Source organism: Pristis pectinata, chromosome 10 (assembly GCF_009764475.1).
Source record: "Pristis pectinata isolate sPriPec2 chromosome 10, sPriPec2.1.pri, whole genome shotgun sequence".
Lineage (NCBI taxonomy): Eukaryota > Metazoa > Chordata > Chondrichthyes > Rhinopristiformes > Pristidae > Pristis > Pristis pectinata.
In genome coordinates, this window is record NC_067414.1 from 18,965,996 (window position 1) to 18,990,674 (window position 24,679).

The 24,679-nt window shown below is 41.4% G+C and overlaps 1 protein-coding gene across 1 annotated transcript in view; it reads left to right on the forward strand.

Annotated features, from left to right (window-relative positions):
- The window catches only part of LOC127575107 (adhesion G protein-coupled receptor B3-like), a 609,306-nt gene that overhangs the window by 280,736 nt on the left and 303,891 nt on the right, over nucleotides 1–24,679 (forward strand). Inside the window, 2 exon segments of the mRNA XM_052024767.1 lie at nucleotides 16,400–16,510; nucleotides 23,069–23,230. Coding sequence (XP_051880727.1) covers nucleotides 16,400–16,510; nucleotides 23,069–23,230 — 273 coding nt within the window.

The window sequence follows — 24,679 nt, forward strand, 5'->3', positions numbered from 1 at the left end:
TGCACTTCTCATCAAGCTGCTCCAGTACAGTTACAACATTGGCATCTATCCAAAATGTGGAAAATTGCCCAGGTAGGATACATATGTCCAGCTAATTACCTCCTAATCTGTCTGCTCTTAACCATCGGCAAAGTGACAGAGGCTGTCATCAGTAGTGCATCAAGTGGCATTTATTCATCTGTTTAGCAAAGCCGAGTTTGGGTTTCGCCAGGATCACTTGGCTCCAGGCCTCATCACACCAAAGTTCTGAGCATGGACCGAAAAACTGGATTCCAGAGGTACAGTGAACTCAAAGGGAAATACTCCAATGGTTGGAGTCAGATTTCATACAAAGGAAGATGGTATGGTTGCAGGAAATCAATCATATCAGCCCCAATACATCACTGCAGGAATTCCTCAGGGCCAACCATCTTCAGCTGCTTCATTAATGACCTTCCTTCATTCATAAAGTTAGCATTAAAGAATATTGCATAATATTCAATTTCAATGACAACACCTCAGCAAATGAAGCAGCCTGTGCCTACATACAGCAAGATGAAGACAACTTTCAAGCTTTGGCTGATGAGTGGCAGATAGTGTTTGGGCTACAAAACTACAGGAAATAACCATCTCCAACAAGAGAGAGTCTAACAACCTACCCCTGATATTCAGTGGTGTAACCTTTGTTGCAATCCTCATCATCCACATCCTGAGGTCACTATTGACCAGAAACTCAACTGCACCAGTTACATAAATACAGTGGCAATAAGAACAGGTCAAAGGCTGGCTATCCTGCAATGAGTGACTCACCTCCTAACCACCCTAGGCCTTCCTATCATTTACAAGACACAAGTCAGGAGCATGGTAGAATATTCTTAACTTGCCTGAATAAATGCAGCTCCAGCAACACTCATGCAGCTTAACGCTATCCAGGACAAAGCAGCCTGCTTGATTGGCATCCATCCACTACCCTCCAACACTGGCGCATTATGTACCATCTCCAAAATGCACTACAGTTATTTATCCAGACTACTCCAACAACACCTCCCAAATCTATGTTCCCTCCCACGAAGAGCAGCAAGTGTATGGAAATACCACCATCTGCAGGTTTCCCTTCATGTTGCACACTATTCCAACTGAGAAACACAGCACCAGTCCTTTGTCACCACTGGGTCTAAATCCTGGGACTTGCTACCCAGCAGCGCTGTGGAAGTACCTTTACCAGGAGGACTGCAGTAGTTTAAGGCAGCAGCTCATCACTATCCTCTCAAGGGCAATTAGAAATGTGAAATAGATGTTGGCCTTGCAGTGGTGGGCAAGCTATTGGAGAGGATTTTTAAGGACAGGATTTACGAGCATTTGGAGAAGCACTGTCTTATTAGGGATAGTCAGAATGGCTTGTGAGGGGCAGGTTGTGCCTCACGAGCCTAATTGAGTTTTTTGAGGAGGTAACAAAACAAATTGATGAAGGTAGAGCAGTGAATGTGGTGTATATGGACTTTAGTAAGGTGTTTGACAAGGTTCCCCATAGTAGGCTCATCCAGAAAGTGATGAGGCATGGAATCCATGGAGACTTGGCTGCATGGATTCAGGATTGGCTTGCCCACAGAGGCAGAGGGTGGTAGTAGATGGAGACTATTCTACCTGGAGGTCAGTGACAAATGGTATTCCACAGGAATCTGTTCTGGGACCCCTGTTCTTTGTGATTTTTATAAATAATTTGGATGAGAAAGTGGAGGGATAGGTTAGTAAGTTTGCAGATGACATGAAGGTTGGTGGTGTTGTGGATAGTGTAGAAGGTTGTTGTAGGCTACAACAGGATATAGACAGGATGTAGAGCAGGGCGGAGAAATGGCAGATGGAGTTCAATCCGGAAAAGTGTGAAGTGATACATTTTGAAAGAACGAACTTGAAGGTGGAGTACAAGGTTAATGGCAGGACTCTTAGCAGTGTGGAGGAACAGAGGGATCTTGGGGTCTACATCCATAGATCCGTCAAAGTTGCCGCTCAAGTTGATAGGGCGGTTCAGAAGGCTTTTGGTGTGCTGGCCTTCATTAGTCGGGGGATTGAGTTCAAGAGCCACGAGGTAATGCTGCAGCTCTATAAAACTCTGGTCAGGCCACACTTGGAGTATTGTGTTCAGTTCTGGTCGCCTCATTATAGGAAGGATGTGGAAGCTTTAGAGAGGGTGCAGAGGAGATTTACCAGGATGCTGCCTGGATTAGAGAACATATCTTATGAGGAAAGGTTGAGCAAGCTAGGGGCGGTGCAGGATGAGAGGTGACTTGATAGAAGTGTAAAAGATTATGAGAGGCATAGATCGAGTGGACAGCCAGCACCTTTTTCCCAGGGTGACAATGGCCAATACCAGAGAACATCAGTTTAAGGTCAGAGGAGGAAAGTTTAGGGGAGATGTGAGTGGTAAGTTTTTTTACACAGAGAGTGGTGGGTGCCTGGAATGCACTGCCGGGGGTGGTGGTAGAGGCTGATAAAACAGGGACATTTAAAAGACTTGTAGATAGGCACATAGATGTATGAAAAATGGAGAGTTTTAGGCTGTGTAGGAGGGAAGGGTCAGATTGATCATGGAGTAGGTGTTTATATAGGTCGGCACAACATCATGCTGTACTGTTCTATGTTCTATGTTCTATTTGCCAACACCACTCACACCTTCTGAAGTCAGCTGGTGGCCTTCCTAATCCCCACACTGGGATTCATTTTGGAATCATGCTCACTTCACCTGAAAGCACGTGTTGGCCTCCTTCACCTTTCTTTGAGACTTTATGCTCATTTGTATAGCTTCTCCATTCCAGTTAATTCCACTTTACCCCCCCCCCCCCCCCCCCATTTATCTTGAGCCTGCTTCTGTGAGCTGGGCAGCACTCCTGACCCATAACCAACCTAACCCTGCTGTTGAAGGAGAATAAAATTGATTTGATTCATTCTAATAGCCCCTTTTCCTTCCACCTCCTCATTTCATGCCCATTTACCCACGAGTTCCCCTCCTCTCAACAGCGTGATCTTGCTTTCCTACTCCCTTCTTCCCCCACTCCACACCCTTCTGTTCCTTTCTGATCTCTCTTCCTGTCTTTACACTTGCCACAATTTTCCACCTCTCTCACCTTTCTCATCCCCTTTCCTCCTCTTCATTTATCTCCCTGTCCCTGTTCCCAATCCATCCACTTTTTTCTCTTAATCCTTCCTTCTTACTTTCATTCTCCCTGCTCCCCTTCCATTCAAACCTAATCCTTCTGCTCTCCATTTCCTTCCATTCCATTTCCTCCTGCATGTAACCTAATTGTCCCTCAGATTTCTGACCCAGATTGTCCTGAAGGTTGCTCTGGTTTTCACTGTCCATTCCCAATGTAATGGCTAGTAACATGTTAAAAAAAAGTGCAATTCAATTTTATGACAAAAATAATCAGGCATCAAGCTGATTATTAGTTCTGAATAAGTCATGAATCATTGCAGGCCTACGTAACATTTTTAGATTACAAGAAAAGGCATCAATTGATTTGTTAGCCCATTTATTTTTGGTTCTAATATTACTGATCTGAAGTATACAGAAATGACAGCAGTGGCATTTTCTTTGATTGGAAAACCAAGGTAAAATAGTTCAAGGTTCATTGTGTAGGAGGGCCACTCACGTGGCAAGATAGAAATGAGTGGAAGGGAAGATGTATTAAACTTCTCTCTGCAATTTAATAAGAGAAAGAGAGAGAAGTTCATAAAAATAATTGGCAAAAGAATGCAGGGGAGTAATGAGTTGGTTTTATTATGCAGCAGTTTCAATAATTTGCACTGCGTTATGTAAAAGGATGCTGAAATAGATTCAATAGTAACATTTAAAGTGACATTGGATGTGGGATTGGAAGGGAGAAATTGCTGGGCTTTGAGGAAAGATCAGCAGACACCAAAGCGTCAGTACAGACACGATGGACCGAATGGTCTCTTTCTGTGCTCTTCATTCTTAAAGCATTCTTAGTTGAAATGATAACACCAATTAAGTATGGGAATGGAATTGCTTTTTGAGGCATTATTTTCTTCTTCTATCCAGTCCCACTCATTCGGAAGAAAGAATGAGTGTTTATCTGGTTACTCTCACAACATAAGGATACACCAAAAGATCTTGTAGCCATGTCTGTGGGGAAAGCCACAACTGATTCACACACAGCTATGTCCCAGAAACATTGATGAAATAAATGACAGCTAATTTGTTGTTGCTGATGTTGGCAGAGATAAGTGTTAGATTATAGAATTGCTTATATCCACTTGAGAGGACTTAATTATTTTTCTGATTGTGATTTTTCCACAATAATGGTGCTATTAAAGTTGTTAATGATATTGTCTCTAAAAGGTAGTACCTCTAATAGTGTGATATTGCATTGGTACATTTCTGCATGATTTAGCCCAGTGCTTTTTTATTTGATTCTCCAAGACGGGTGAAAGGACTTCTTGGGACAACAGTTTAAAAGAACTGACTGACTGGCCTTTCCCTTTCTCTAATATTCCTACCTTCATACTCCAGTGGAGACAAAGGGATGTTCAACCTTTCAGGTCGAGACTCTGCATCAGGGTCTCGACTAAGAAACATCGGCCATCCCGTTGCCTCCACAGATGCTGCCTGACCCACTGAGTTCCTCCAGCAGTTTGTTTTTTGCTCCAGATTACATCATCTGCAGTCTCTTGTGTCTTCATACTCCAGTGATTTGTTAACTCAGATCAGGTCCTCAAGTCTCTGTAATGGAAATTCAACCCACAAGTATCTGATCTAGGGTCTAGAATGCTGCCACTGAGCCATGACTGCAAGTTATTCACAGTACTGCAGTCACGCATTGCTAAAGGGAAGAGTTTGGCAAAGATATAACAGAAACTAACATTCCCAGCGGCAGCTTTAACAATGTGAAAAGCCTGAGGAAATAGTGAAGCTAGTAATGCCAACAATTTGGATTTGAATAGCAAATTTCACGTAACAAGAGATTCTAAGTTGCTTCTAAGGAAGGAAAATGGGGTAGGTTTAGGAAGGGAATTCCAAAGTTTAGGGCCCAGGCAGCTGAAGACAAGGTTGCCAAAGATGAATTTGGAGATTAAATGTGGAGATGTCCAAGAAGAGACATTGAAGGACTAGGAAGTCAGGGCAGGTAGCTATTTGTTTCACTTGTGCTCTGGAGACTGCTTTTGAAAAATTGAAATCATCATTTTCATTGTCATGTTGAAGGACAAGGAGGAGTTCTGGCTGCAGTAATTTAGCTGTTCAGTTGTGATTGGAATAGAAGTTGTCCGCACTGAGGCATGCAATCTGAAGGAAGTTGATGAATGTTGGCCTGGAAATGGCTGTATCTGCACTATTTGAGAGCTAACAGTGCATTACTTGAAGCTTTTCAAGAGAATTCTCACTTGATTATTAACCCTGAACATTAGTTGTTTTTCCTGTGCATGTATCACTCCTCTAAGGTCAGAATGATCATTAACCAAAGTAGGCCCTTCAGATTCTCAAGCCCATTCTGTATCTCAATTAAATGCCAACTAATATGTATGTAAACTCCATCTTGGTTCTGTAACCCCTAATACTTTTTCCTTTATGCTGTATGGCCACTTTAAACTTTCAACACCATCAAACTTTTCTTCTATTTCCATTATGACAGGTAGAAAATAGCCAGCTTGACCAGTAGGCTTGCTGCAGACCATGCTAATTAGGGCAACATCATGACCACCAAATCCCTTCCACCCCTGCCTGAACCCTGACCCTCCCTTGTCCCACCTCCCCTCTTCCCCTCCCCACTCCCACCCCTCTACCTATATGATCTCCAGGCAGACAAAAAGAAGAATCAAACCGAGCTAATGAGAGAAAATTAACCTGGAATAATACTGTTTGGCCTCATCAAGCAAACAAGTCAGGACAAGGAGATCACACAGACCATAAGAGCACTTATCATCTATGTGATACAACAGCTGCCCTAGTCAGGAACCCACAGGAGGGTGTTATAGAGTCAGATGCACTGCACCACGGGCACAGCTTGGAGCAGAAGAACCAGGTAACATCTTGTCTATTCCTACACCTACACAGTTTATATACGTCAATCTGCAATCTGCATTCAGTACTAAGGAGTAGAAAATCTAATCAAAAATAAAGCAGTGTGAAGACCCACACTAGAAAGAGTTCCCAAAGCATGAGAAGTTCATAAAGAAGTTCATTGGATGATACAACTTCGGACTTTAGAGGGTCAAATGAGAGATGAAGGCAGAGAGCCTCGGATAATCTTGCTCTTGCCCTCTTCATTTACTGACACTTAGGTATATGCAAAAGTATTGCACACCGTCATTTCCAGTGCAAGTGCGAACTGGCAGAGACCTTCGAAGCAGCACTTGGAAGTGTTCTTCCTCTGTAGATAGGGCAAATGCAACCTGGACTGGTTGGTGACTCAGACAGTTCACACTTGGCAGCACCAACTCCAACTACTCTGGAACATCCATATGCCAGAAGATTGTGAGGAACGAGTAGGTTGCAGAGGGCATCACAGATTTTGGATATAGAGGAGTGATGCCAGAGAAGGGGCAGGACACCAGTCCAGAGGTGCAGCCTTTACCCATCCTCAGCTGCTTTACCTAGAATTTGGATCTCACTGGGTTTGCACGTAAACGAAGACGGCTCTCTGAACAGCAGGAATCCTTGCAAAATATTCTGTTGTTCCAAGCTAGTAGCTTGGTGGTGTTGCCAATTAAATGCAGCACATGATAAAATACACCAGACAATGACTTTGGCTAACAGTTATACTTCTTTATTAATCAAATAACTCAAAGATTTACGATGTAGTTTCAAACAATTACTTAACATCAGATACACAACTCTTCAGTCTACTTTCACAACTTCCAAAACCCAGTACTGGTATTTAGATACCAGCTGTTCGAGATGAACCTGGCCAGGGTTCAATGCGGCAAGTTCTTCCCTGAGCCCCTGACTCAGGATCTTCTCCTCCAAGCGTTGGTCTGAGTGATTTCTCCCGATGCCTTCAACAATCCTTTTATATGACTTTTCTTCCAATCTCCTAAAGGCTTTCTTTGTTCTTCCCATACAGTCCTGTTGTTCTTCACTTCTCCTTCCTTCACATCTGTTCTCTTCTGATAACATTTAATTACTCATCCTCCTATAGATCCTGAAAGTTTGTTGGTCATATATCCACTCCCTTATCCAGATATGTTTCTTCAGCCCCTTCAGATTCCTGTTGGTGCCAATCCACAATTACCTCAACCATTTGGTTCCTTAAGTGTCTGTTTATGCTTTGCAATTTATCAGACTGTTCATTCTACAAGTTATCCGTTTCCAAGACATTCCAATTTGCTTGTTCTGTCCTGCAGGTAGTCTACAGTGGGATAGTTTACAGGCTGTAAAGCTGTCTCAGCTATGTTCACACAATGATATTGAGCAGGTGTCGATTAATGACCTTCCTTTACTCTGCTTCGTTGTTCAGTAGTCCCAGCATCTCTTTCTAGTCAGCAGAGTGTCCTCCCAGAGCCTGATGGGATACTTGGCATCTCTCCCTGGCTGCCACAGAGGCAAGAATATTATTTGCCTGAACTACTCCTAGTAGTGGTGAATGACACATTCTAAATGGTCAAATATCATGGGATCCAACTTAAGGAGGTGAATTTATGGTGGATAGCCAGCACATGAAACCATTCACAGAGAAACACAATATACCAGCTCCAAGGAGTCACAAGCAATGTTTGAACACTGGCTAGGTTGAGATAAATTGTTTGCAATGTTATTTGAGCTTTGTCCAGTGAATTCATTCAGGAATGTATAAAAACATTTAACGGCACAGTGATCGATTTCTGCTATTGTTAGTTTCAGTGGAAAGACTGCAGGAAATGTTTTGAGTCAGTTGCTTAGTTACTTATGGAAATTAGGGGTTTTTACCGGAGCAATTTGATCCACCTGGCTCTGTTGTAATGGCTGCTTGATTGAGCCTTAATTCCAGGCTAGCAGCTAATTCAGCATTGGTAACAAACAGTACTTGAATATGGTTCATCTCTCAAATATGCCCCCCCACCCCTCCCCCATCTTCTCAAAACTGCATATATGAACTTAATCAGTTTTCCTCCTCTACAGAACTCAAAGGTCCCCAAATTCCTCTGTGACTGTGACCACACTGTACTATTCTTCCTTATTAACAATCTGCAGCCTTTGACAATCCCCCTCCTTCCTTGTCCTGCTCAGTGGGCTCTTCATGTACTTCCACCATATGATCAAGGGCCCTGGCATGTCAATATGTATTCCAGTACCTTAGCCATACACTTGAAATGGCAACTGTCTCTTTTCCATACAATACAACACCTTCATCCTGTTTCTAATGAATGCACTACAAGGAGCCTTAGAAGCCAATCAGTGCCTCGTGTGTAGAATTGTTTTTGTTAATTCGCCATTTTCCAGGCCTGAATCCAAGTCCAACGGGCATGAGTCACATTCCCCCCACCCCGCAACATTCCCACTGAAAACCTCTGGAGAACTCTGCACACATTTCTCTCACGCAGAAAGGATTCAAAAGACCAGGAACCATGGGAGCTAAAACATTAACCTGAGTGTTGATGCAGAAGGAACAGAGGAGAAGCAGCAATTTGGACTCAAAAACATGAGATGAAGTAAATTGTTGAAGGCCATTTGAGTATAATGAAGAAAGAGCACAGAGTGATGTAAAAATGAGAAAAATAGCTTTAAAAATATATATTAAAGAATATATTTGAAAAGGTGCCACATAAAGTAATTGTCCATTATCCTAAAGTGAGAGTGGAATGGAAATATAGTGAGCCATAGTAAGCAGAACAACCAGAGTAGGAAGCCCCTATACAAAGCAAGGTTCAGAGTAGGAAACGTCAATCCGGCAAGAGTTAGCATGCAAAAGTATACAAGGATCCACCACTCTATTCCAAAGGGGGTGGGCAATAAATCCTGTCACCTCAGTAACAACTAAATCCTGAAGAAAGATAAAAGTAAACGCTGTGGGGAAATAAAAAGCTAACTATTAGATACTATTAAATCTATAAATTATGATTGCGCTGTGCATGATCACATACTGGTGAGAATTAAGATTGGGGGTAGTGATTGATCAAGCCATGAATATGCGAGGCATTGGTCATCAACCCAGAAAAGTGTGAAGTGATACACTTTGGAAGATTGAATTTGAAGGCAGAATACAAGGTTAATGGCAGGACTCTTTGCAGTGCGGAGGAACAGAGGGATCTTGGGGTCCACGTCCATAGGTCCCTCAAGGTTTCCACGCAGGTCCATAGGGATGTTAAGAAGGCATATGGTGTGTTGGCCTTCATTAGTTGGGGTATTGACTTCAAGAGCCACAAGGTAATGTTGCAGCTCTATAGAACTCTGGTTAGACCACACATGGAGTATTGTGTTCAGTTCTGGTTACCTCATTAGAGGAGGGATGTGGAAGCTTTAGAGAGGGTGCAGAGGAGATTTACCAAGATGCTGCCTGGATTGGAGAGCATGTCTTATGAGGATAGGTTGAGTGAGTTAGGGCTTTTCTCTTTGGAGAGAAGGAGGATGAGAGGTGACTTGATAGAGGTGTACAAGGTGATAAGAGGCATTGATCAAGCGGGCAGTCAGAGACTTTTTCCCAGGGAGAAAATGGCTAACATGAGGGGGCATAATTTTAAGGGGATTGGAGGAAGGTATAAGGAGGATGTCAGAGGTAAGTTTTTTACACAGAGAGTGGTGGGTACGTGGAACGCACTGCCGGCAGAGGTTTTGGGGGCAGATACATTAGGGACACTTTAGAGACTGTTAGATAGCCACATGAATGATAGAGAAATGGCAGGGAAGGGTTAGTTAGATCTTAGATCAGGATAAAATGTCGGCACAACATTGTGGGCTGAAGGGCCTGTACTGTGCTGTAGTGTTCTATGTTCTGTGTTCTATTAAATATTTAGTTGTCCAGCCAAGGTGTTAAGTTAAAATATGAAGCATCTCTTGTAGACCTTACATGAAACTGTGCATCTGTTCTAGTCATTTTACATCAAAAAGAATGTTGATATAGTTGAACAGGTGCCACAGAGAATACCATGAATAATTCCTGAACTCAGCACATTTAGTATGCTGTAGATTGTTATTCAGATTGATTGACAGAATGTTGGGAATTCATACAAAACCACCAATAATTAGATAATGAGGAAAGTTGACAGGTTAGATTTGAGCAGGCTTAAAGCTTGGAAAAACATTGGTTGGAAATAAATTAAAAGAGGCCCACAAGATGGGCTGAAATCACTTTGCATCACCTGGCAATAACATTGCAGTAAACTCCAACCTTGGCATCTGCTCACACCAAATCATGGCTGGTGACTGTTTGGATTGAACTGCGTGTCCAAAGACCTGCTTGTCTCAGATGGATAGGGTTATTATTGTTTGGTCTGAGTCTGGTATCCTGCAGCTATGCCTGCTCAGTGTTAATGTAACCATGGTTCAAAATCACCACCTCTTCTCTCAATGAGGAATGGCAATGAGCCAGCTGGCACACTCTGTCAGTTGTTCACTCAAGATCAAAGTTCACCTCAAAGTGTGACTCTTGCTGTCATCACTTTGGAACAGAACCAATCCAGGTTATTTGCAAGCTGCAGAAGGAGATTCTCTGATCAGATGAACTTCAAAACAATAGTGATTTCAAGGGGCATGTGATGTACCATAAAATTGACAGCTCAGATGCTAGCTTTAAATAAGCACCCCCGCCCCCCCCCCCCACCACCACCATCATCATACTCTGTCTGCGTATCATTTTATTCCCTTCCCAATCACATGGCTTCTCCTGATGCCTCTCGCTTTGGAAAGCACTGTTCTGATGTTCAATAATAGAAACTGAAACCGTTGGAGATAAAAAGCAGAACTGAAAAGGGTACTTAGGTCAAATCCTTTAGTCAAAATGGATAAGACAGGGAGTTAGTGCCTGAAATGTTTAGCTGTCATCTCTCTCTTCAGATGCCAAAGCTGCTCTTTGTCTTCAACATTTTCCATTTTCACTTTTCTAGGTTTAGTCAGTATTTTTTAGTTAAGACCTTCTGTTATCTCCAGAGGTCCGATCCTAGAATGTCAGCACATTTAACATCATGAAATCCGTTTCTCTAGTTGACAAGAAAAGATAGAGGCTTAGAAATTCAGTTGCCCAGTACATGTTTGTTTGTGCTGTCCAGTGGATATTGAGTGTAAAATCGATTGTGAAATGCAATTGAGAGTTTAGAACTCTCAGAGATCTTCGATCCAAGTCCACCTCCATGTCCATGATGTGCCCATGCACAGAATGTGCAAGTGTGATGTTAATCTACAAGGAACATCCAAATAACACCTCCTGAAGTTGAATTACAGGCATGGAATTAACAATTGGGGTTGACCACACACTGAAAAGCAGCTCTTTAAACCCAGTGAGGAGCCCTGCTAAAGGGATTATCACTCAGTTGCAGCCTTACTGGGGAGTCAAAGGGGTGAAAGGTTACCATGGGAATATGGAGTTGACACTACTGATCATATGGGATCACAGAATCGGACCAGCCCACCATCCCTATCTATGCTTATCCCATTTGCCAGCATTAGGCCCATATCCCTCTACTCCTTTCCTATTTGAATACCTGTCCAAATGCCTTTTAAACATTGGACTTATATCTGCCTTTACTGCCTTCTCTGGCAGCTCGTTCCAGATAAACCCAGACCATCCAGATCTTTAAATTTCTCATATCTCACCTTAAATCTGTGCCCTCTAGTTCTAGACTCTCCTGCCCTGAGAAAAATATGCCCCTCATAATTTTATTAACCTTTATAAGGTCACCCCTCAGCCTCCTATGTTCCAGTGAGAATAAGCCCAGCCTCTCCAATCTCTCCTTATAATGACAGCCCTCCATTCCAGGCAACATCCTGGTGAATCCCTTCCATACTTTCTCCATTGCTACCACATCCTTCCTGTAGTGTAGTGACCAGAACCATACGTAATACTCCAAGTGCAGTCTAACCAATGTTTTGTGCAAGTGCAACATGACTTCCCAACTCTTATACTCAATACCTCAGCCTATGAAGGCAAGCATACCAAATGCCTTCTTCACTATCCTATCCACCTGTGACTCCACTTCCAGTGAGCTATGGACTCGCACCCCAAGATCCCTCTGTATATCAATGCTCCTGAGGTCCCTGGCATATACTTTGTATGACCTACCAGAATTTGACTTCCAAAAGTGCATTACCTCACACCTGTCTGGATTTAATCCTATCTACCACCACTCCACCCAACTTTCTAGTTGATCTATGTCACTCTTTATCTTTAGGCAAACTTCCTTGTTATCTACGACTCTGCCAATTCTTCTGTTGTCTGCAAACTTACCAATCAGACAACAGATCTCATTGAATGGCAGAGCACACACAAGAGGCTGCTGCTAATTTGTGTGATGGTTTCATTCCATGGGGCAGAGGGTTGCATGGAACATAGGGCAAACAGCACAGTGTAGGAACAGGCCCTTCGGCCCACCATATCTGTGCCAAAAACGACAGCAATCTATACTGGCCCCATGTGCCTATACATAGTCCATATCCTTCTATTCCCTGCGTGCTCATGTGTCTGTCTAAATTCCCCTCAAATGTTGCTATCATATCTGCTTCTACCACCTCCCCTGACAGTGTGTTTAGGCACCTACGATTCTCTGTATAAAAAAAGTTGCCTCGCGCATCTCCTTTAAAATTTTTCCCTCTCTCAAGTTGAAGTCAAAGTCAAGGTTGAGTTTATTGTCATATGCACCATTGTATGTATGCATAGGTACAATGAAAAGCTTCTCTGCAGCAGGATCACAGGCACATAGTATCATATAAGCAGCATTCACAAGAAAGACATAAATTAAATGTGAAACCCATGCCCACCGGTATTTGACATTTCCACCCTGGGAAAAAGACTCTGACCATCTACCCTGTGTCGATGCCTCTCATAATATTATATACTTTTGTCATGTCACCCCTCAGAGAAAGCAATCCAAGTTCGCCAACCTCCCCTTATATCTAATTCTTTACAATCCAGAGAGAAACTGTGTGGCAGGTCTGGATGCGCATCGAGGAGAAGGTTGTTTATGTTGCTACACATCTTGGGATCTTTAGTAGTGGTCTTGTAGGGCCTTGAGAAGCAGGAGGAGACCGGTAAAAGTCAAGTAACTTGCCCAAGGAGACCAGAAGATGAGGGGCAGAAGGACTCTGGCTTGGAGGGCCCATGCCCCAAGGTCTATCAGGATCCATGCTTCTCTCTTCATTTGCCTGAGGAGCAATACATCCAGAAGCTAAGGATTTCTAAGACAGCATGGACAGAGATCTGAACCTTCTGCAGGCAGTGGTCCTGAGCCAGATACTTCATTACTTGGACTATAGCAACATGTCAAAGATTCCCTGCCACAGTAGCAAAGCCATTAAGCCATTCCATCAGCTCAAAGGTTGAAGTCTAGATTGCAGGAAAATGTTCGCCAAAGCTTTGAAGATCCTGAAGAATTCCATCTATTTGCCTCTATATGTAGAGTCCCAAATACACCAGTCAATGCTCTACCTTGTTCAGCATGAAGCAGCAACTACACTGCCAAACCCTTGAATCATTCTGAACTTTCACTGTTTTCCAACACTGATGCAAGATGTTTAGTGTTTAGCAATTTTTATTTGAATGACAGCAACTTGAGAAAGCTTCCTCCATATCACAAAGAGAAGGCTTGACCTTCACTACCAATAAAGGCAAGAGCAGCTGTTACTTGTATTGTTTTGATCAAGGCAGACTCCAAGTCAAACAAATTTCTCATCTATAAATACATCTTTTCTCCCTGTGCACTTATTATGTTGGAACTGCTCTCAGAGTTCCCTCGCCTTATTGTTCCAGCAGCAGCTAAAGAACTTACTTATACTGAAGGCAGCATTTGCCCCATTGGTCCCTGCCAGCTCCCAGCAGAGCAATCCCATCCATTCCATTTCCTTTCTTCTTACTTCCCTGATGCCCTGCAACTTATTTTCTCTCACATGGCCATTAATTCCCTTTTGATTTTGTTTTTGCCAGTTACCTATACTAGGTCAAACCTATACTACCTAAACTATAGTCAATTAACATAACAGCACATTTTTGGGATGTGGGAGGAAGATGGGACACCTGGCAGAAATGCAGGGAGAACATGCAAATTCCACACAGACAGAACCCAAAGTCAGGATTGAACTCAATGGCAGAAGGATGAACACCAAATGCTCATCACACCTTGATGACCACAACTCATGAGTGATCACAAACAAAGAAGAGCTCAACTTGTCAGGTGGCATGGTTTCCATGTTGCCATCTCAGGGTCACCTGTACAAACCAAAATACCAAATGTTTTTGTCTATAAATCAATAGCAACTGGAACATGCACCTGGAATGTAGAGCTGAGGGTGTAGTCACAGTGTGGGGATAAGGCAAGAGCAGCACACTTGGAGGTTATATGCCGATGGAGGTGGGAGATGAGATGGTGGTGGTATCTGAGTAATTATGGTGGGTATGGGCTTACCATTATACCCTGAATGATCCTCAACTCACACCACTGGCCAATGGCTCCTTGACAGCTGATGAAATGATCGCCAGTGCTGCCTTCTCCAATGTGCAAAGGATCTGGGTGTGGTCAGGACCCCACAGGTTCACTGCAGTCAAGCTCCAACCTCCTGCAAGAGAAGGGAAGAGAGTTGGTCAGTGAGCTGGAGTGTGTGTGTGATGTGCCTGCTGACATTGTATGTGTAGGTTATCAGGTGTATGTGTGTGCGGTGAAAAGTGTGTGATTAGAGTCACAGTTGTGTTGATCAGACACGAGGGATCATTGAACTTCTCATGACAATGGGACAAAGACCTTCAGGTCTCACTGTGAGTGATAATCCTTTTGGCCGTCTCCTTCCACAGTGCTTCACTTTTGCTTTGGGGTTTCTTGATTCCCCTCTTCTACTGGAGTTGATGAAATAGGATCCTGCATCCAGTGCATGTACTGCCCTGACTTCTGTGGATGCTCTCCAAACTGCGCAGTGACTTCTAGTCCCGGCTGCTTCAACACTCACCTCCACATTAAGAGGTAGAGGCAGGACATCAGTTGGCACGGGTTGGCTTCAGCAAGTGTGCTGGACTCCTGAAATGGTTCACACTAATGGGGAAAACATGGCAATTGGTGCCTCCAAAGGAAGCAAAGCACTGAGGACACTGGGACAAACTGGCAGGAGTCTCCAATAGGATCTTTGTTTTAATTAGCTTGTCAGTTGTTAGTCCAGGGAATGTCATCTTTATCATGACTTAGTTTCTGGTAAGGATATCGATCAGTTGGAAATTTGGGTGGAAAAATAGCAGATGGAGTTTAATCTGAACATGTGTGAGGTGTTACACTTTGGGAGGTCAAATGCAAGAGGAGAGTATACAGTAAATGGCAGGGCACTTGGAGCATTCATGTACACAGGGATCTTGGGGTGCAAGTCCATGGCTCCCTGAAAATTGCAATACAAGTGGATAGGGTGGTAAAGAAGACATACAGCAGGCTTGCCTTCATTGGTTGAGGCATTTAAGGCAAATCTATACTAATATATGAGGGGAAAGGAATAATCATAAAGAGACCTATGTGCAATTCAGTGGAAACATTCTTCCAGAGAGTGATAAGTGCATGGACCTTGCCACCACAAAGCATAGCTCTGGGGAATGGTAGAGGTTCATTAACTTGGAAACAGGAATGAGAAAGGAATAGAAAGTTATGGGATTAGAATGAAATGAACAGTCGTAGCAGGAGGCCTGTGAAGTGTATAAACACTGGTATAGAACAGTCAAATGAGCAGTTTCAGTACTGTAAATTCTATGTAAGAGACCCATCACACTTAATGTTACGTAAATGTGTCTTTTTGAGGTATGTCCATGTTACGCATTGTTGAAATTTACAGCTTTACAATCTGCTGCAATAATCTGTCACTTTCCTGGTCAGGAATGTTCGATTAACATTTTCAGTTTTAGTTTTATTAAAAAGAAAAGGCTGACAATATTCAACAGGTCAGACAGCACCTGTGGAGAGAGAAACAGAGTTAATGTGTCAGATCAATGACCTTTAATCAGCTTTATTTTTCATTGATTTGTTTCTGTCAAGGGCAATGCTTGCAGAGCCGAATGGCAAATGCCCTTTTCTGTGTTCCTCAGTCAGAGATTTTGTAGGGGAATTGACTTCGAAAACACAAGGAGGAAGACCCCAACGCCATTTAAACCAGTGATAACATCATAACAAACGTGTAATTTGACTGGAATAAAAGTACAACATTCTGTACCTGTTTTATTCATACCTTGTCATTAATTTCAGTAAAAATGCATAAGATACAAATGTGAATGTGTGAATTGTGCAATCATGGAGCTTTCATAAACCTCTATTCTGTCCTTAGAATTTGGATTGATGGCAGAGCATACAATAAAAAGTCAGCGACCTCGATCAGTTCATGAGAGAAAGGTCCCTCAGGAACAAGCTGATGCTGGTAAAATTATGTCACATACTGGTAATTAATTCAATAGTCTATACCTGTCTTCATTTGATCAACTTAACAAACCCACTGCATGTCTCCATAAATCTTTTTTTTCTTTTAATTGTGCAGCTGATGTTTCTTGTATATTAACTGTTTTCTTTATGATCAGTCACCTCAAAGTGTCCAGAGATACCTTCAAATCAGTAGCTATGCAATAATTGGCAATGATATTTTGGAAGCATAGAATTAGTACTCAAAAAACTCCAAATCATTGCATGGAAATATTAAATTATTATTTACGTGTGTTTCCTCGAGTTTTGAACATACAATACCCCAAAATGATGCATGAACCTAGTTTGCTGAAATTTGAAACTAATGTTTGTATGAGAGTTTGTCATGGCTTGGAGTCACTGTTTGCAGAGCTCTTTTCTTGGCTCTAGACATCTAGGGAAACCCTTGCTCTTCACAGTGTGGGGAAATTTTAACCTAGCCTGTGTGTCAGGAAATACACAGGATCAGGTGCAACACTGGTGTTACTTGCACCCGATTTTACTTACACTGTAAAACCAATTTATCCCATGGGTTTCCTGCATGGGATTAGGTTAATATTAACCCCAAGATCTCTGTAGCCATTCATGTCGTCACTTTGTGTTTACTGTTACAGAACTAGAATGTGCATGCCACCAGAGCTTCCATAGGACTTGTAGAAGAACGTTTAAGATTTCAAGACAACATTCACGCCTGCTTCAATTGAAGCAATTGTAATTAACATAGATATTGTTCTTCATTTAAAAAGCTTTACAAACTCTCATATTTTCCACCTCTGATGAAAATACAAGTCTGTTCACAGTGCTAACATTTCACCTATCTCCTCTTATTAAACATGGTTTGGGGGTAAAACTGCCATCATTCCTTGACTGATGGAAATGAGCAGCTTCCCAAACTCTTACATGTTGGAGGCAAGAGAAAAGGCTGTTTTATTTTTATATTCTTAGACTGTACAAAAGGTTTTCTTCAGCCTATTTCCTCATCATTTACTAACATGGAATTTTATGTTCAATATTATTTTTAAAAAGAACACATTCAAACTATCACAAGCTCAAGCACATGGCAATGATTATGTCTGAACTGTGGAGATGTTTCAGTGTTTCAAGGTTAGCATTTAGTGGACTAATGGTAGGCAATGCCCTTCTTTCCCATTACGTTCAGGCTTCATGGGTAGCCTGGCACTTGAGATCCATTCTTAATTTGGAAGGTGTGCTTCTGAAAAAATTGTCAGGCCATTGGAGTTCAGAGTTAAGAGGAAGGATTGGGTTGGAAGAGAAAGAGCAGAAGAGGGGACTGATGAAGTTAGCTGACCAGAATGAAGGTGCACCCTTCCAGCCAATCAGTCAAGGAGTGACATACACAACTGTGCTGAAGAAGCCTTCAGTTCAGTTTGGCCATCACCCTACCTGTTGAAAGTCAGACTACGGTAAGTAGCTGCTCCAACGTACTGAGTATCAGGATATTCAAACGCAATTGAGTATTTTCATTTATCTTTACTTTTGCATGCTTTCTGCATTTAAACTCTCATTTCATCACGTTTGTGCTTCTAAATATGTTGGCAGAGGCCCGGAGTAAGTGGACAGTTTCGCTGCAAGGGGCCATTGCACTAGTTCAGTATCAGTGTGTAACTGCAGTTGGTGTTCATTGTAATTTTTGCTTTTTTTTGTCCAATGAATCTGATCAACAGCACCATTCATGTATATATAAAAGTATATCAAAATCACTGCTGCACTCTCTCTAATCTGTCTCAGCATTAAACTATAATTTAGAGCTATTGAAAAGCTAAAAACGCAGATGCTGGAAATCTGAAATAAAAACAGAAAATACAAGAGATGCTCAATAAGTCAGGCAACATCTGATGGGAGAGAAACTTGATTCATGTTTCAAGTTGATAACTTTGCATTACAACAGATGAAAGCTCATTGATTTCAAATGGTATCCATGTTTTTTGTTCTTTCCACAAATGTGGCCTGGCCTGAGTATCTCCAAAATTTCCTGTTTTTTTATTTTATAATTTTAAAAAGTGGCCTATTTTGGCTTTAATTATATAATGCAAAGTCATTTTTACAAACATTAAAAAATATTTTAGGTTTGCAATTACGACATGAGGGAACATTTTAAATTGAGTGGGAAGTTATATTCTGTCATTTCTGTCTGTATTAATGTGTGCTATCTTTTTGTTCTGTTTATTATAATAAAATAACTTAAGCATTTAGAAAAAAGGTTATTGAAGGCTTAGGTATAAGAAATTACTCTACTGAGGAGTAATTCAGACTGCATTTCATTACTAAGGATCTCTGGATGTGTCAGTATTTAAATAAAATTCAAAGCCCCAATCAAACCAGAAACAGATATGCAATTATTGGAATTGCCAATCTAGTAGATAACATTAGAAAAATGAAGTCATCGTCTTTATTTCTCGCAACATTACTCGTTACCTGTGTGTTGACTTCACTTAAGCACAAGCACAAAGTAAATGCTTTAGTGTGTCTTACAGACTGTACGTCAGTTGGAAGAGGGTTTCATTTCCTCTTTTCTGATAACTTCCCTGACTATTTCAGCAGGTTGTTTGCCATTTTGATTAAATTGCTGCAAGCACAGATATATGCAGGGGCGAGAGGCTTTAATTCAGCTGGATAATACAACAGCAGCACCAGAGTTTTATGAAAGACCGAAGAACCTTTTAAGAGGACCTGTGCTAAAGCAATCAGAGAGAGTGAGGGCTCTGGACACACTTAGATTGCTGATGGTAGTTTCCAGCTACCACTTCTATTTATTAAAAAAAGACTCCAGTTTGTTCAACTCCTTGCCGTTTGGTAGCACAACAGTAGAATGTTGAAGATAAGCTACTCCCCTTCCTCCTTTTTTCCCCACTCCACTCCAATTAAATTATGTTTCAGTATTGTTTGTTTGCTTCCATTTTTCTTAAAGGAAGAAATATCTTTGCTGCCTTTGATTAATTGTTTTTCCAAAAAAATAATTCTTTCTTTTCTGCTCATTAAATACATAAGAACTTAAAAACATAATAAAATTGGAGAAGGAGTAGGTCTCTCGGCCCCTCAAGCCTGCCGCTTTCCATCCAATATGATCATCTTATCTGCCCCAGGCCTCTCCTTTTCTTCTGTGCTAGTTCCCCAGAGCCCTCAATTCCTTGATCTTTCAAGACCTCCAATAATCTATTAGACCTCATATAACCACTGCCCCCCCCCCGATAGAGAATTCCAGAAACTCGCCGCCTTCTGCAGGACGAAGTTACAACCACATCAGTTTTAAATGACCTCCCCCTAATTTTGTATCCACATCCCCTTGTTCGAAATATGTTGAAACCCTTTGTCGAAACATATCATCTATCCTGTTATGCACCCTCAAGATCTGATAAGTTTCCATAAGATCACCCTTCATTTTCCTAAACTCTGAAAAATGTCCATCCAAATTCTTTAACTGCTAATGATAGGACAACCCCTTCACCTCAGGAATTTGCTGAGTGAATCTCTTTGGGAATGCTTTTCTTACGTGAGAGGACCAAAACTGTGCACAGTACTCCAGTACCTGTACAATTGTAACAATACTTCCCTATTTCTAAACTCCAACCCTCTTTCAATAAAGGCCAATATGCCATTTCACTTCTTAACCACTTAATCATGCATAAGAACACCCAGATCTTTCGGTATTCACTCATCTATAATTGTTCTCCATTTAGATAATAGTCTGACTTTAGAATCCTCTTACCCAAGTACATGACTCACTCTTGCCATTAACCAAGTTTTCGCCCACTCATTCAACCTATCTATTATCCTGCTGCAGAGTCCAAATATCCTCCCTCCTTTCTTCATGTTGTTGGCAACCTTACACTCAGTCCCCTCGTCCAGATCTTTTATATAACTCATAAATAATTGAGGATCAAGAATTGATCCTTGGGCTACTCCACTGGTTACGTCCTTCCAGCCTGAAGAAAGAACCATTTGTTCCAACTTCAATGCAATGACCAAGTATACTTAGTTATGATTTAACTAAGAATGTATTGTGGAGATCTAATGCATTGAAACAAAAATCTTCAAATTAAAATAGAAATGCAAAATGCTGGATATAACAGAGGATCCCTCAGCATCTGTGAAGAGAGAAGACTGCTGTCAGATCAGAGCCATACGTTTAGTGGCAATAGCAGTTCCAAGTGGAACAGGCAGCAATTACCCATTTGGATGCAAGGATTTTGAGGACTTCTGTAGATGTATAGCCAAAGGCAGAAATCCCTAACATTCAGCAATTGTTGGCCATACATTACAATATGCTCTACTGCTGGACCCACTGGGGAAACCATGGGCAGAGCTCTGTCTTCCTAAGGTTTCCCAGCTTTCATGCTGGGAATTAGCTCTTAGATCCAGCACTGGGTTAGACCTAACACAGGATGCAAACCCCCATGCATTTCAATGTGGATTGTAGGGATGTGGAAAATTATCCTTGCTAAATTATTGTTCTTTTTAATTCTTTGTGTTTTGTTTTATATTTTTAATGATTTAAAAATGTTATAGTTGATTTTATTTTTTAAATGTCACAGTAATTCAGAAGCATTTATGAGAAACCTAACAGCTTTGATAGGCTGCAAAGCTTGAAGGTTGTCAAAGTCTTTTGGGGCGGGGCTTCCCCAGTGCATTGCTTGGGGCCCAATCAGTGCTCAGGCCTCGTCACTGGAATCCAGGATGCTTCAGGCCAGCAAGGTAGTCTCTCCACATTTGGAGCAGGTGAATTCAAGCATCAGGTGATGCAGGCAATGATTATGGGTGGCAGGTCTCTCTTTCAGATGCTGACTGACTTGCTTTACATAGCAAGCATCTGGATCATAGAACCAGATGTTGGTCAATTAGACCCTTGAACTGATCAGTGACCTAACTCTATTTATCCATATTTTCCTCATTTCCTTAATATGGTTAATAAATAAATTTCTGATTTAAAATCAACAATTAATCCAGCATCAATTTCCATTTGGAGAAGAGAGTTCCAAATTAACTTTTGCATACAGAAGTGTTTCCTAATTTTACTCCTGATTTGCTTGGACCTAATTTTTAGACCTACACTGCAATAACAACAGAAGTAGTGTATCTCTATCCACCCTATTATTTCCCTGTGATACAGGTATATATTTAAAAAAACAAATCACATCACTTTTAAAGTTTCTAAACACCATAGCATACTACCATAGTCTCTGTGACCTATCCTCTCAATTTAACCCTTGCATTCTAGGTATCATTCTAGTTAATCTATACTACAATCCCCCTAAGACCAATATGTTCGTCCACATCTGTGTACACAGAGCAACTTTCTGGGTGTGAGGCACTGACCTAACTCAAGCCCCAGCTGTACCATTGTTTAGCTTGGGCTGTGAAACCATAGGGAGGTTGCTGCTAACTGGTCATTTGTGCTGCACAATCCATTCATACAAAAATTACACTTCCCTGTTTGAATAATACAACAGTGAAAGAGATTGGATATTAGAAACAGAAGCCTTGGAAATATGTTATCTTCAGTAAAAACACGTGTTTTCTTTTTATGGAGATCCTAGGCATAAAGTGATCTTATTGATGGAAGTGGCAGTCGTGGGGAGCATTCTATAGTTATTATTATGTCCCTCAGGTTTTGTTTCATCATTTTCAAAGATAACCACAGTACAAAATGTAAGACAATTTGTAATCTTGTAATTAATGTGTCAGTGCATTTGAAAACAATTTAGATTTTTATGATTCATAACACATACTCAGTGGATAGATAATAATGAACAACATAGATACAACTTTCATTAAATGTTAGTGAGACTCACCTTTTGTCCCTTGGAGATGTCATTGTCGCTTGTCTCCTGACCTCTGTTAATTTTGTCACAGCCTTACCTCTCAAGTGCAAATGGGCTTTCCAATCTAAAAGACTTGGGGTTCCAGACCTGGCATGGATGGTACTTTGGCACCGAAACAAGGAAAAGAATAAAGTGCAAGTCTGAAGTTAGGACCCCATCCGATTCAGAAATACAACGTTGGGAGATCCCATCAACTCCTCTCCCTACTCTTCCTCATGCTGCCCCCACTTGGACTTATCACAGTACACAGTGTGATTTCACAGCACAGAGAAAATGAGTTCAGTAAAGCAATTCCACTAAATTTCCAAGGGCAGCTTATAAGCTTACTAGAGAAGTTTGTTTCCATCTCGGAAATGTGGCTGATTTCTACCCAAGCCCCAAGACATTTCAAATTTATCTACAGGAGCTAAAAACAATCATTCCAGCAAGGAGCCATTGATCAGGAGCCACCTGTTACAGGGCTCAGGACTGAGACTCACAGCACGATATAGGCTGAACTTTACACATGATTATCATTCCAAACCAGTTTCTGAGATCGATAGGAATTCTTAACAGCTGTTGCTTTCAATTTCCTCTTGATTATGGTTTCTATTTGCGACACAAGATTGTAAATCATCTCTGTCTTGTTTATTCTTAGAACTATTGTATTATTTAATGGCCTGCTGCTATTTAATAATTGGTCTGTCACTCTTTGTATACAGGAGACCCTGTTACAGACGAATGGACCCAGTGGAGTATGTGTTCAGTAACATGTGGTCAAGGGTCGCAGGTGCGAACCAGAGCTTGTGTATCATCTTACGGGATACTGTGCACCGTGCCTTTAAGAGAATCAAGGGTTTGCAATAACACTGTCCTCTGTCCAGGTAGTGTTAGTAATGGATGAGTAAAAGTATGGATGTTTAATTCTATGACTAGCTATAGACAAGAAGACCAAAAATCATTCACACATTCTTGCATTTTGCTCCTGCTACCATTTGTTTTTATTCCGTATGATTAAATGTTTAGACATTTTACCTGTATAAGCTTAAAGCAGTGTGGAAATCGAAAACCTTTTAAATTGGTGTCACAATGACTTGCTTTTGACTGACATGATGTGGTACAACCCACACTCTGTGTGCGGCTAGGTCATATCAATTCTTTCAATTAGACCTGTCAGCAGATCACACTGTTTAGGCTAAAACATCAGGTAAATTGGAGTATGCCTTGTCATTATGCTGCCATCAGTTTGTACAGATGCCTGTTCAGCAGTATTTATTTATTTATTTATTTATTTATTTCTGCACCTTTCTGTAGAATCTGAACTGTTTACATTCTGATTTTTCTGAAAACTAGCTGGCATGCAAATAGGGCATTGTTGTTTGATAGAAATTGTTTGAATATTTTAAAATGACTTGGTGTTTTGTTCAAGATCGTCCATAATTACTCCAGCCACTTCATCACAGTGAAACTAACAGTGTTGAGGGAAAAAAAATGAAAAATCTGCACTGCAAGGATAATATATATTTAATGGCAATGGATCCTGTGAATTGCCAGAGCATGTTAGCATTTGATTAGGATTCTTAGCACTAGAATAGAATAAATCAAACCTAATTTGCATTCCTACCAAATGCAGGAAAGGTCTGTTATATAACTGCAAAACAATTCAATTCAGGTCTTCTTTCTCCTCCTCACACTCTGGCACTGTAATGTACCAGTCATGTAAGCTGACAAACATTCATTGACTTCAGGGTTGGGTTACAAAACACACAATATTAGGCAGATGAGGGTGAGGACTGGCAGGGGCTGCGGCTGTTCTTGGCAGATTTGGCCAGGTAAATGACTTCCATTCCAATGTCCTCACGGGCACGATAACACCACAAAAATATTGCACAATTGGATGTGCTCTGGCAGAAGGAGTGTTTGCTGGTGAGGCGTACAGCTCATCAGCCTCCTGTCCTCAAGGAAATGGCCAAACTCTCAGTTTCTGCATTGTTCTATATTACTGTTTGAGGCTACTAAGTGGTTCATTAAACTCCCTTTAGAGGACAGCTCAGAGCCGAACATGATGGGCATCTCACTTCTACTGTTGCACACAATACCAAGGAGTAAATGGCAGTAGTGTTGATAGGGTCTGTGGCCACTATTAAAAACTAATTCTCTGGCGTTTGCCACTGTCCTTGCTTTATATCACAGTTTATTTAAGCAATAAAAGGGCTGACTCTGGTTCCAGGGAACAGACTGTGGTGAGTCGGATTGAAAGATTTGACTGTCAGGTTAAGTCCTTCAAACTTAACCGCTTTGATTCAGTTCCTACTACAAGGCACAGGGATGTT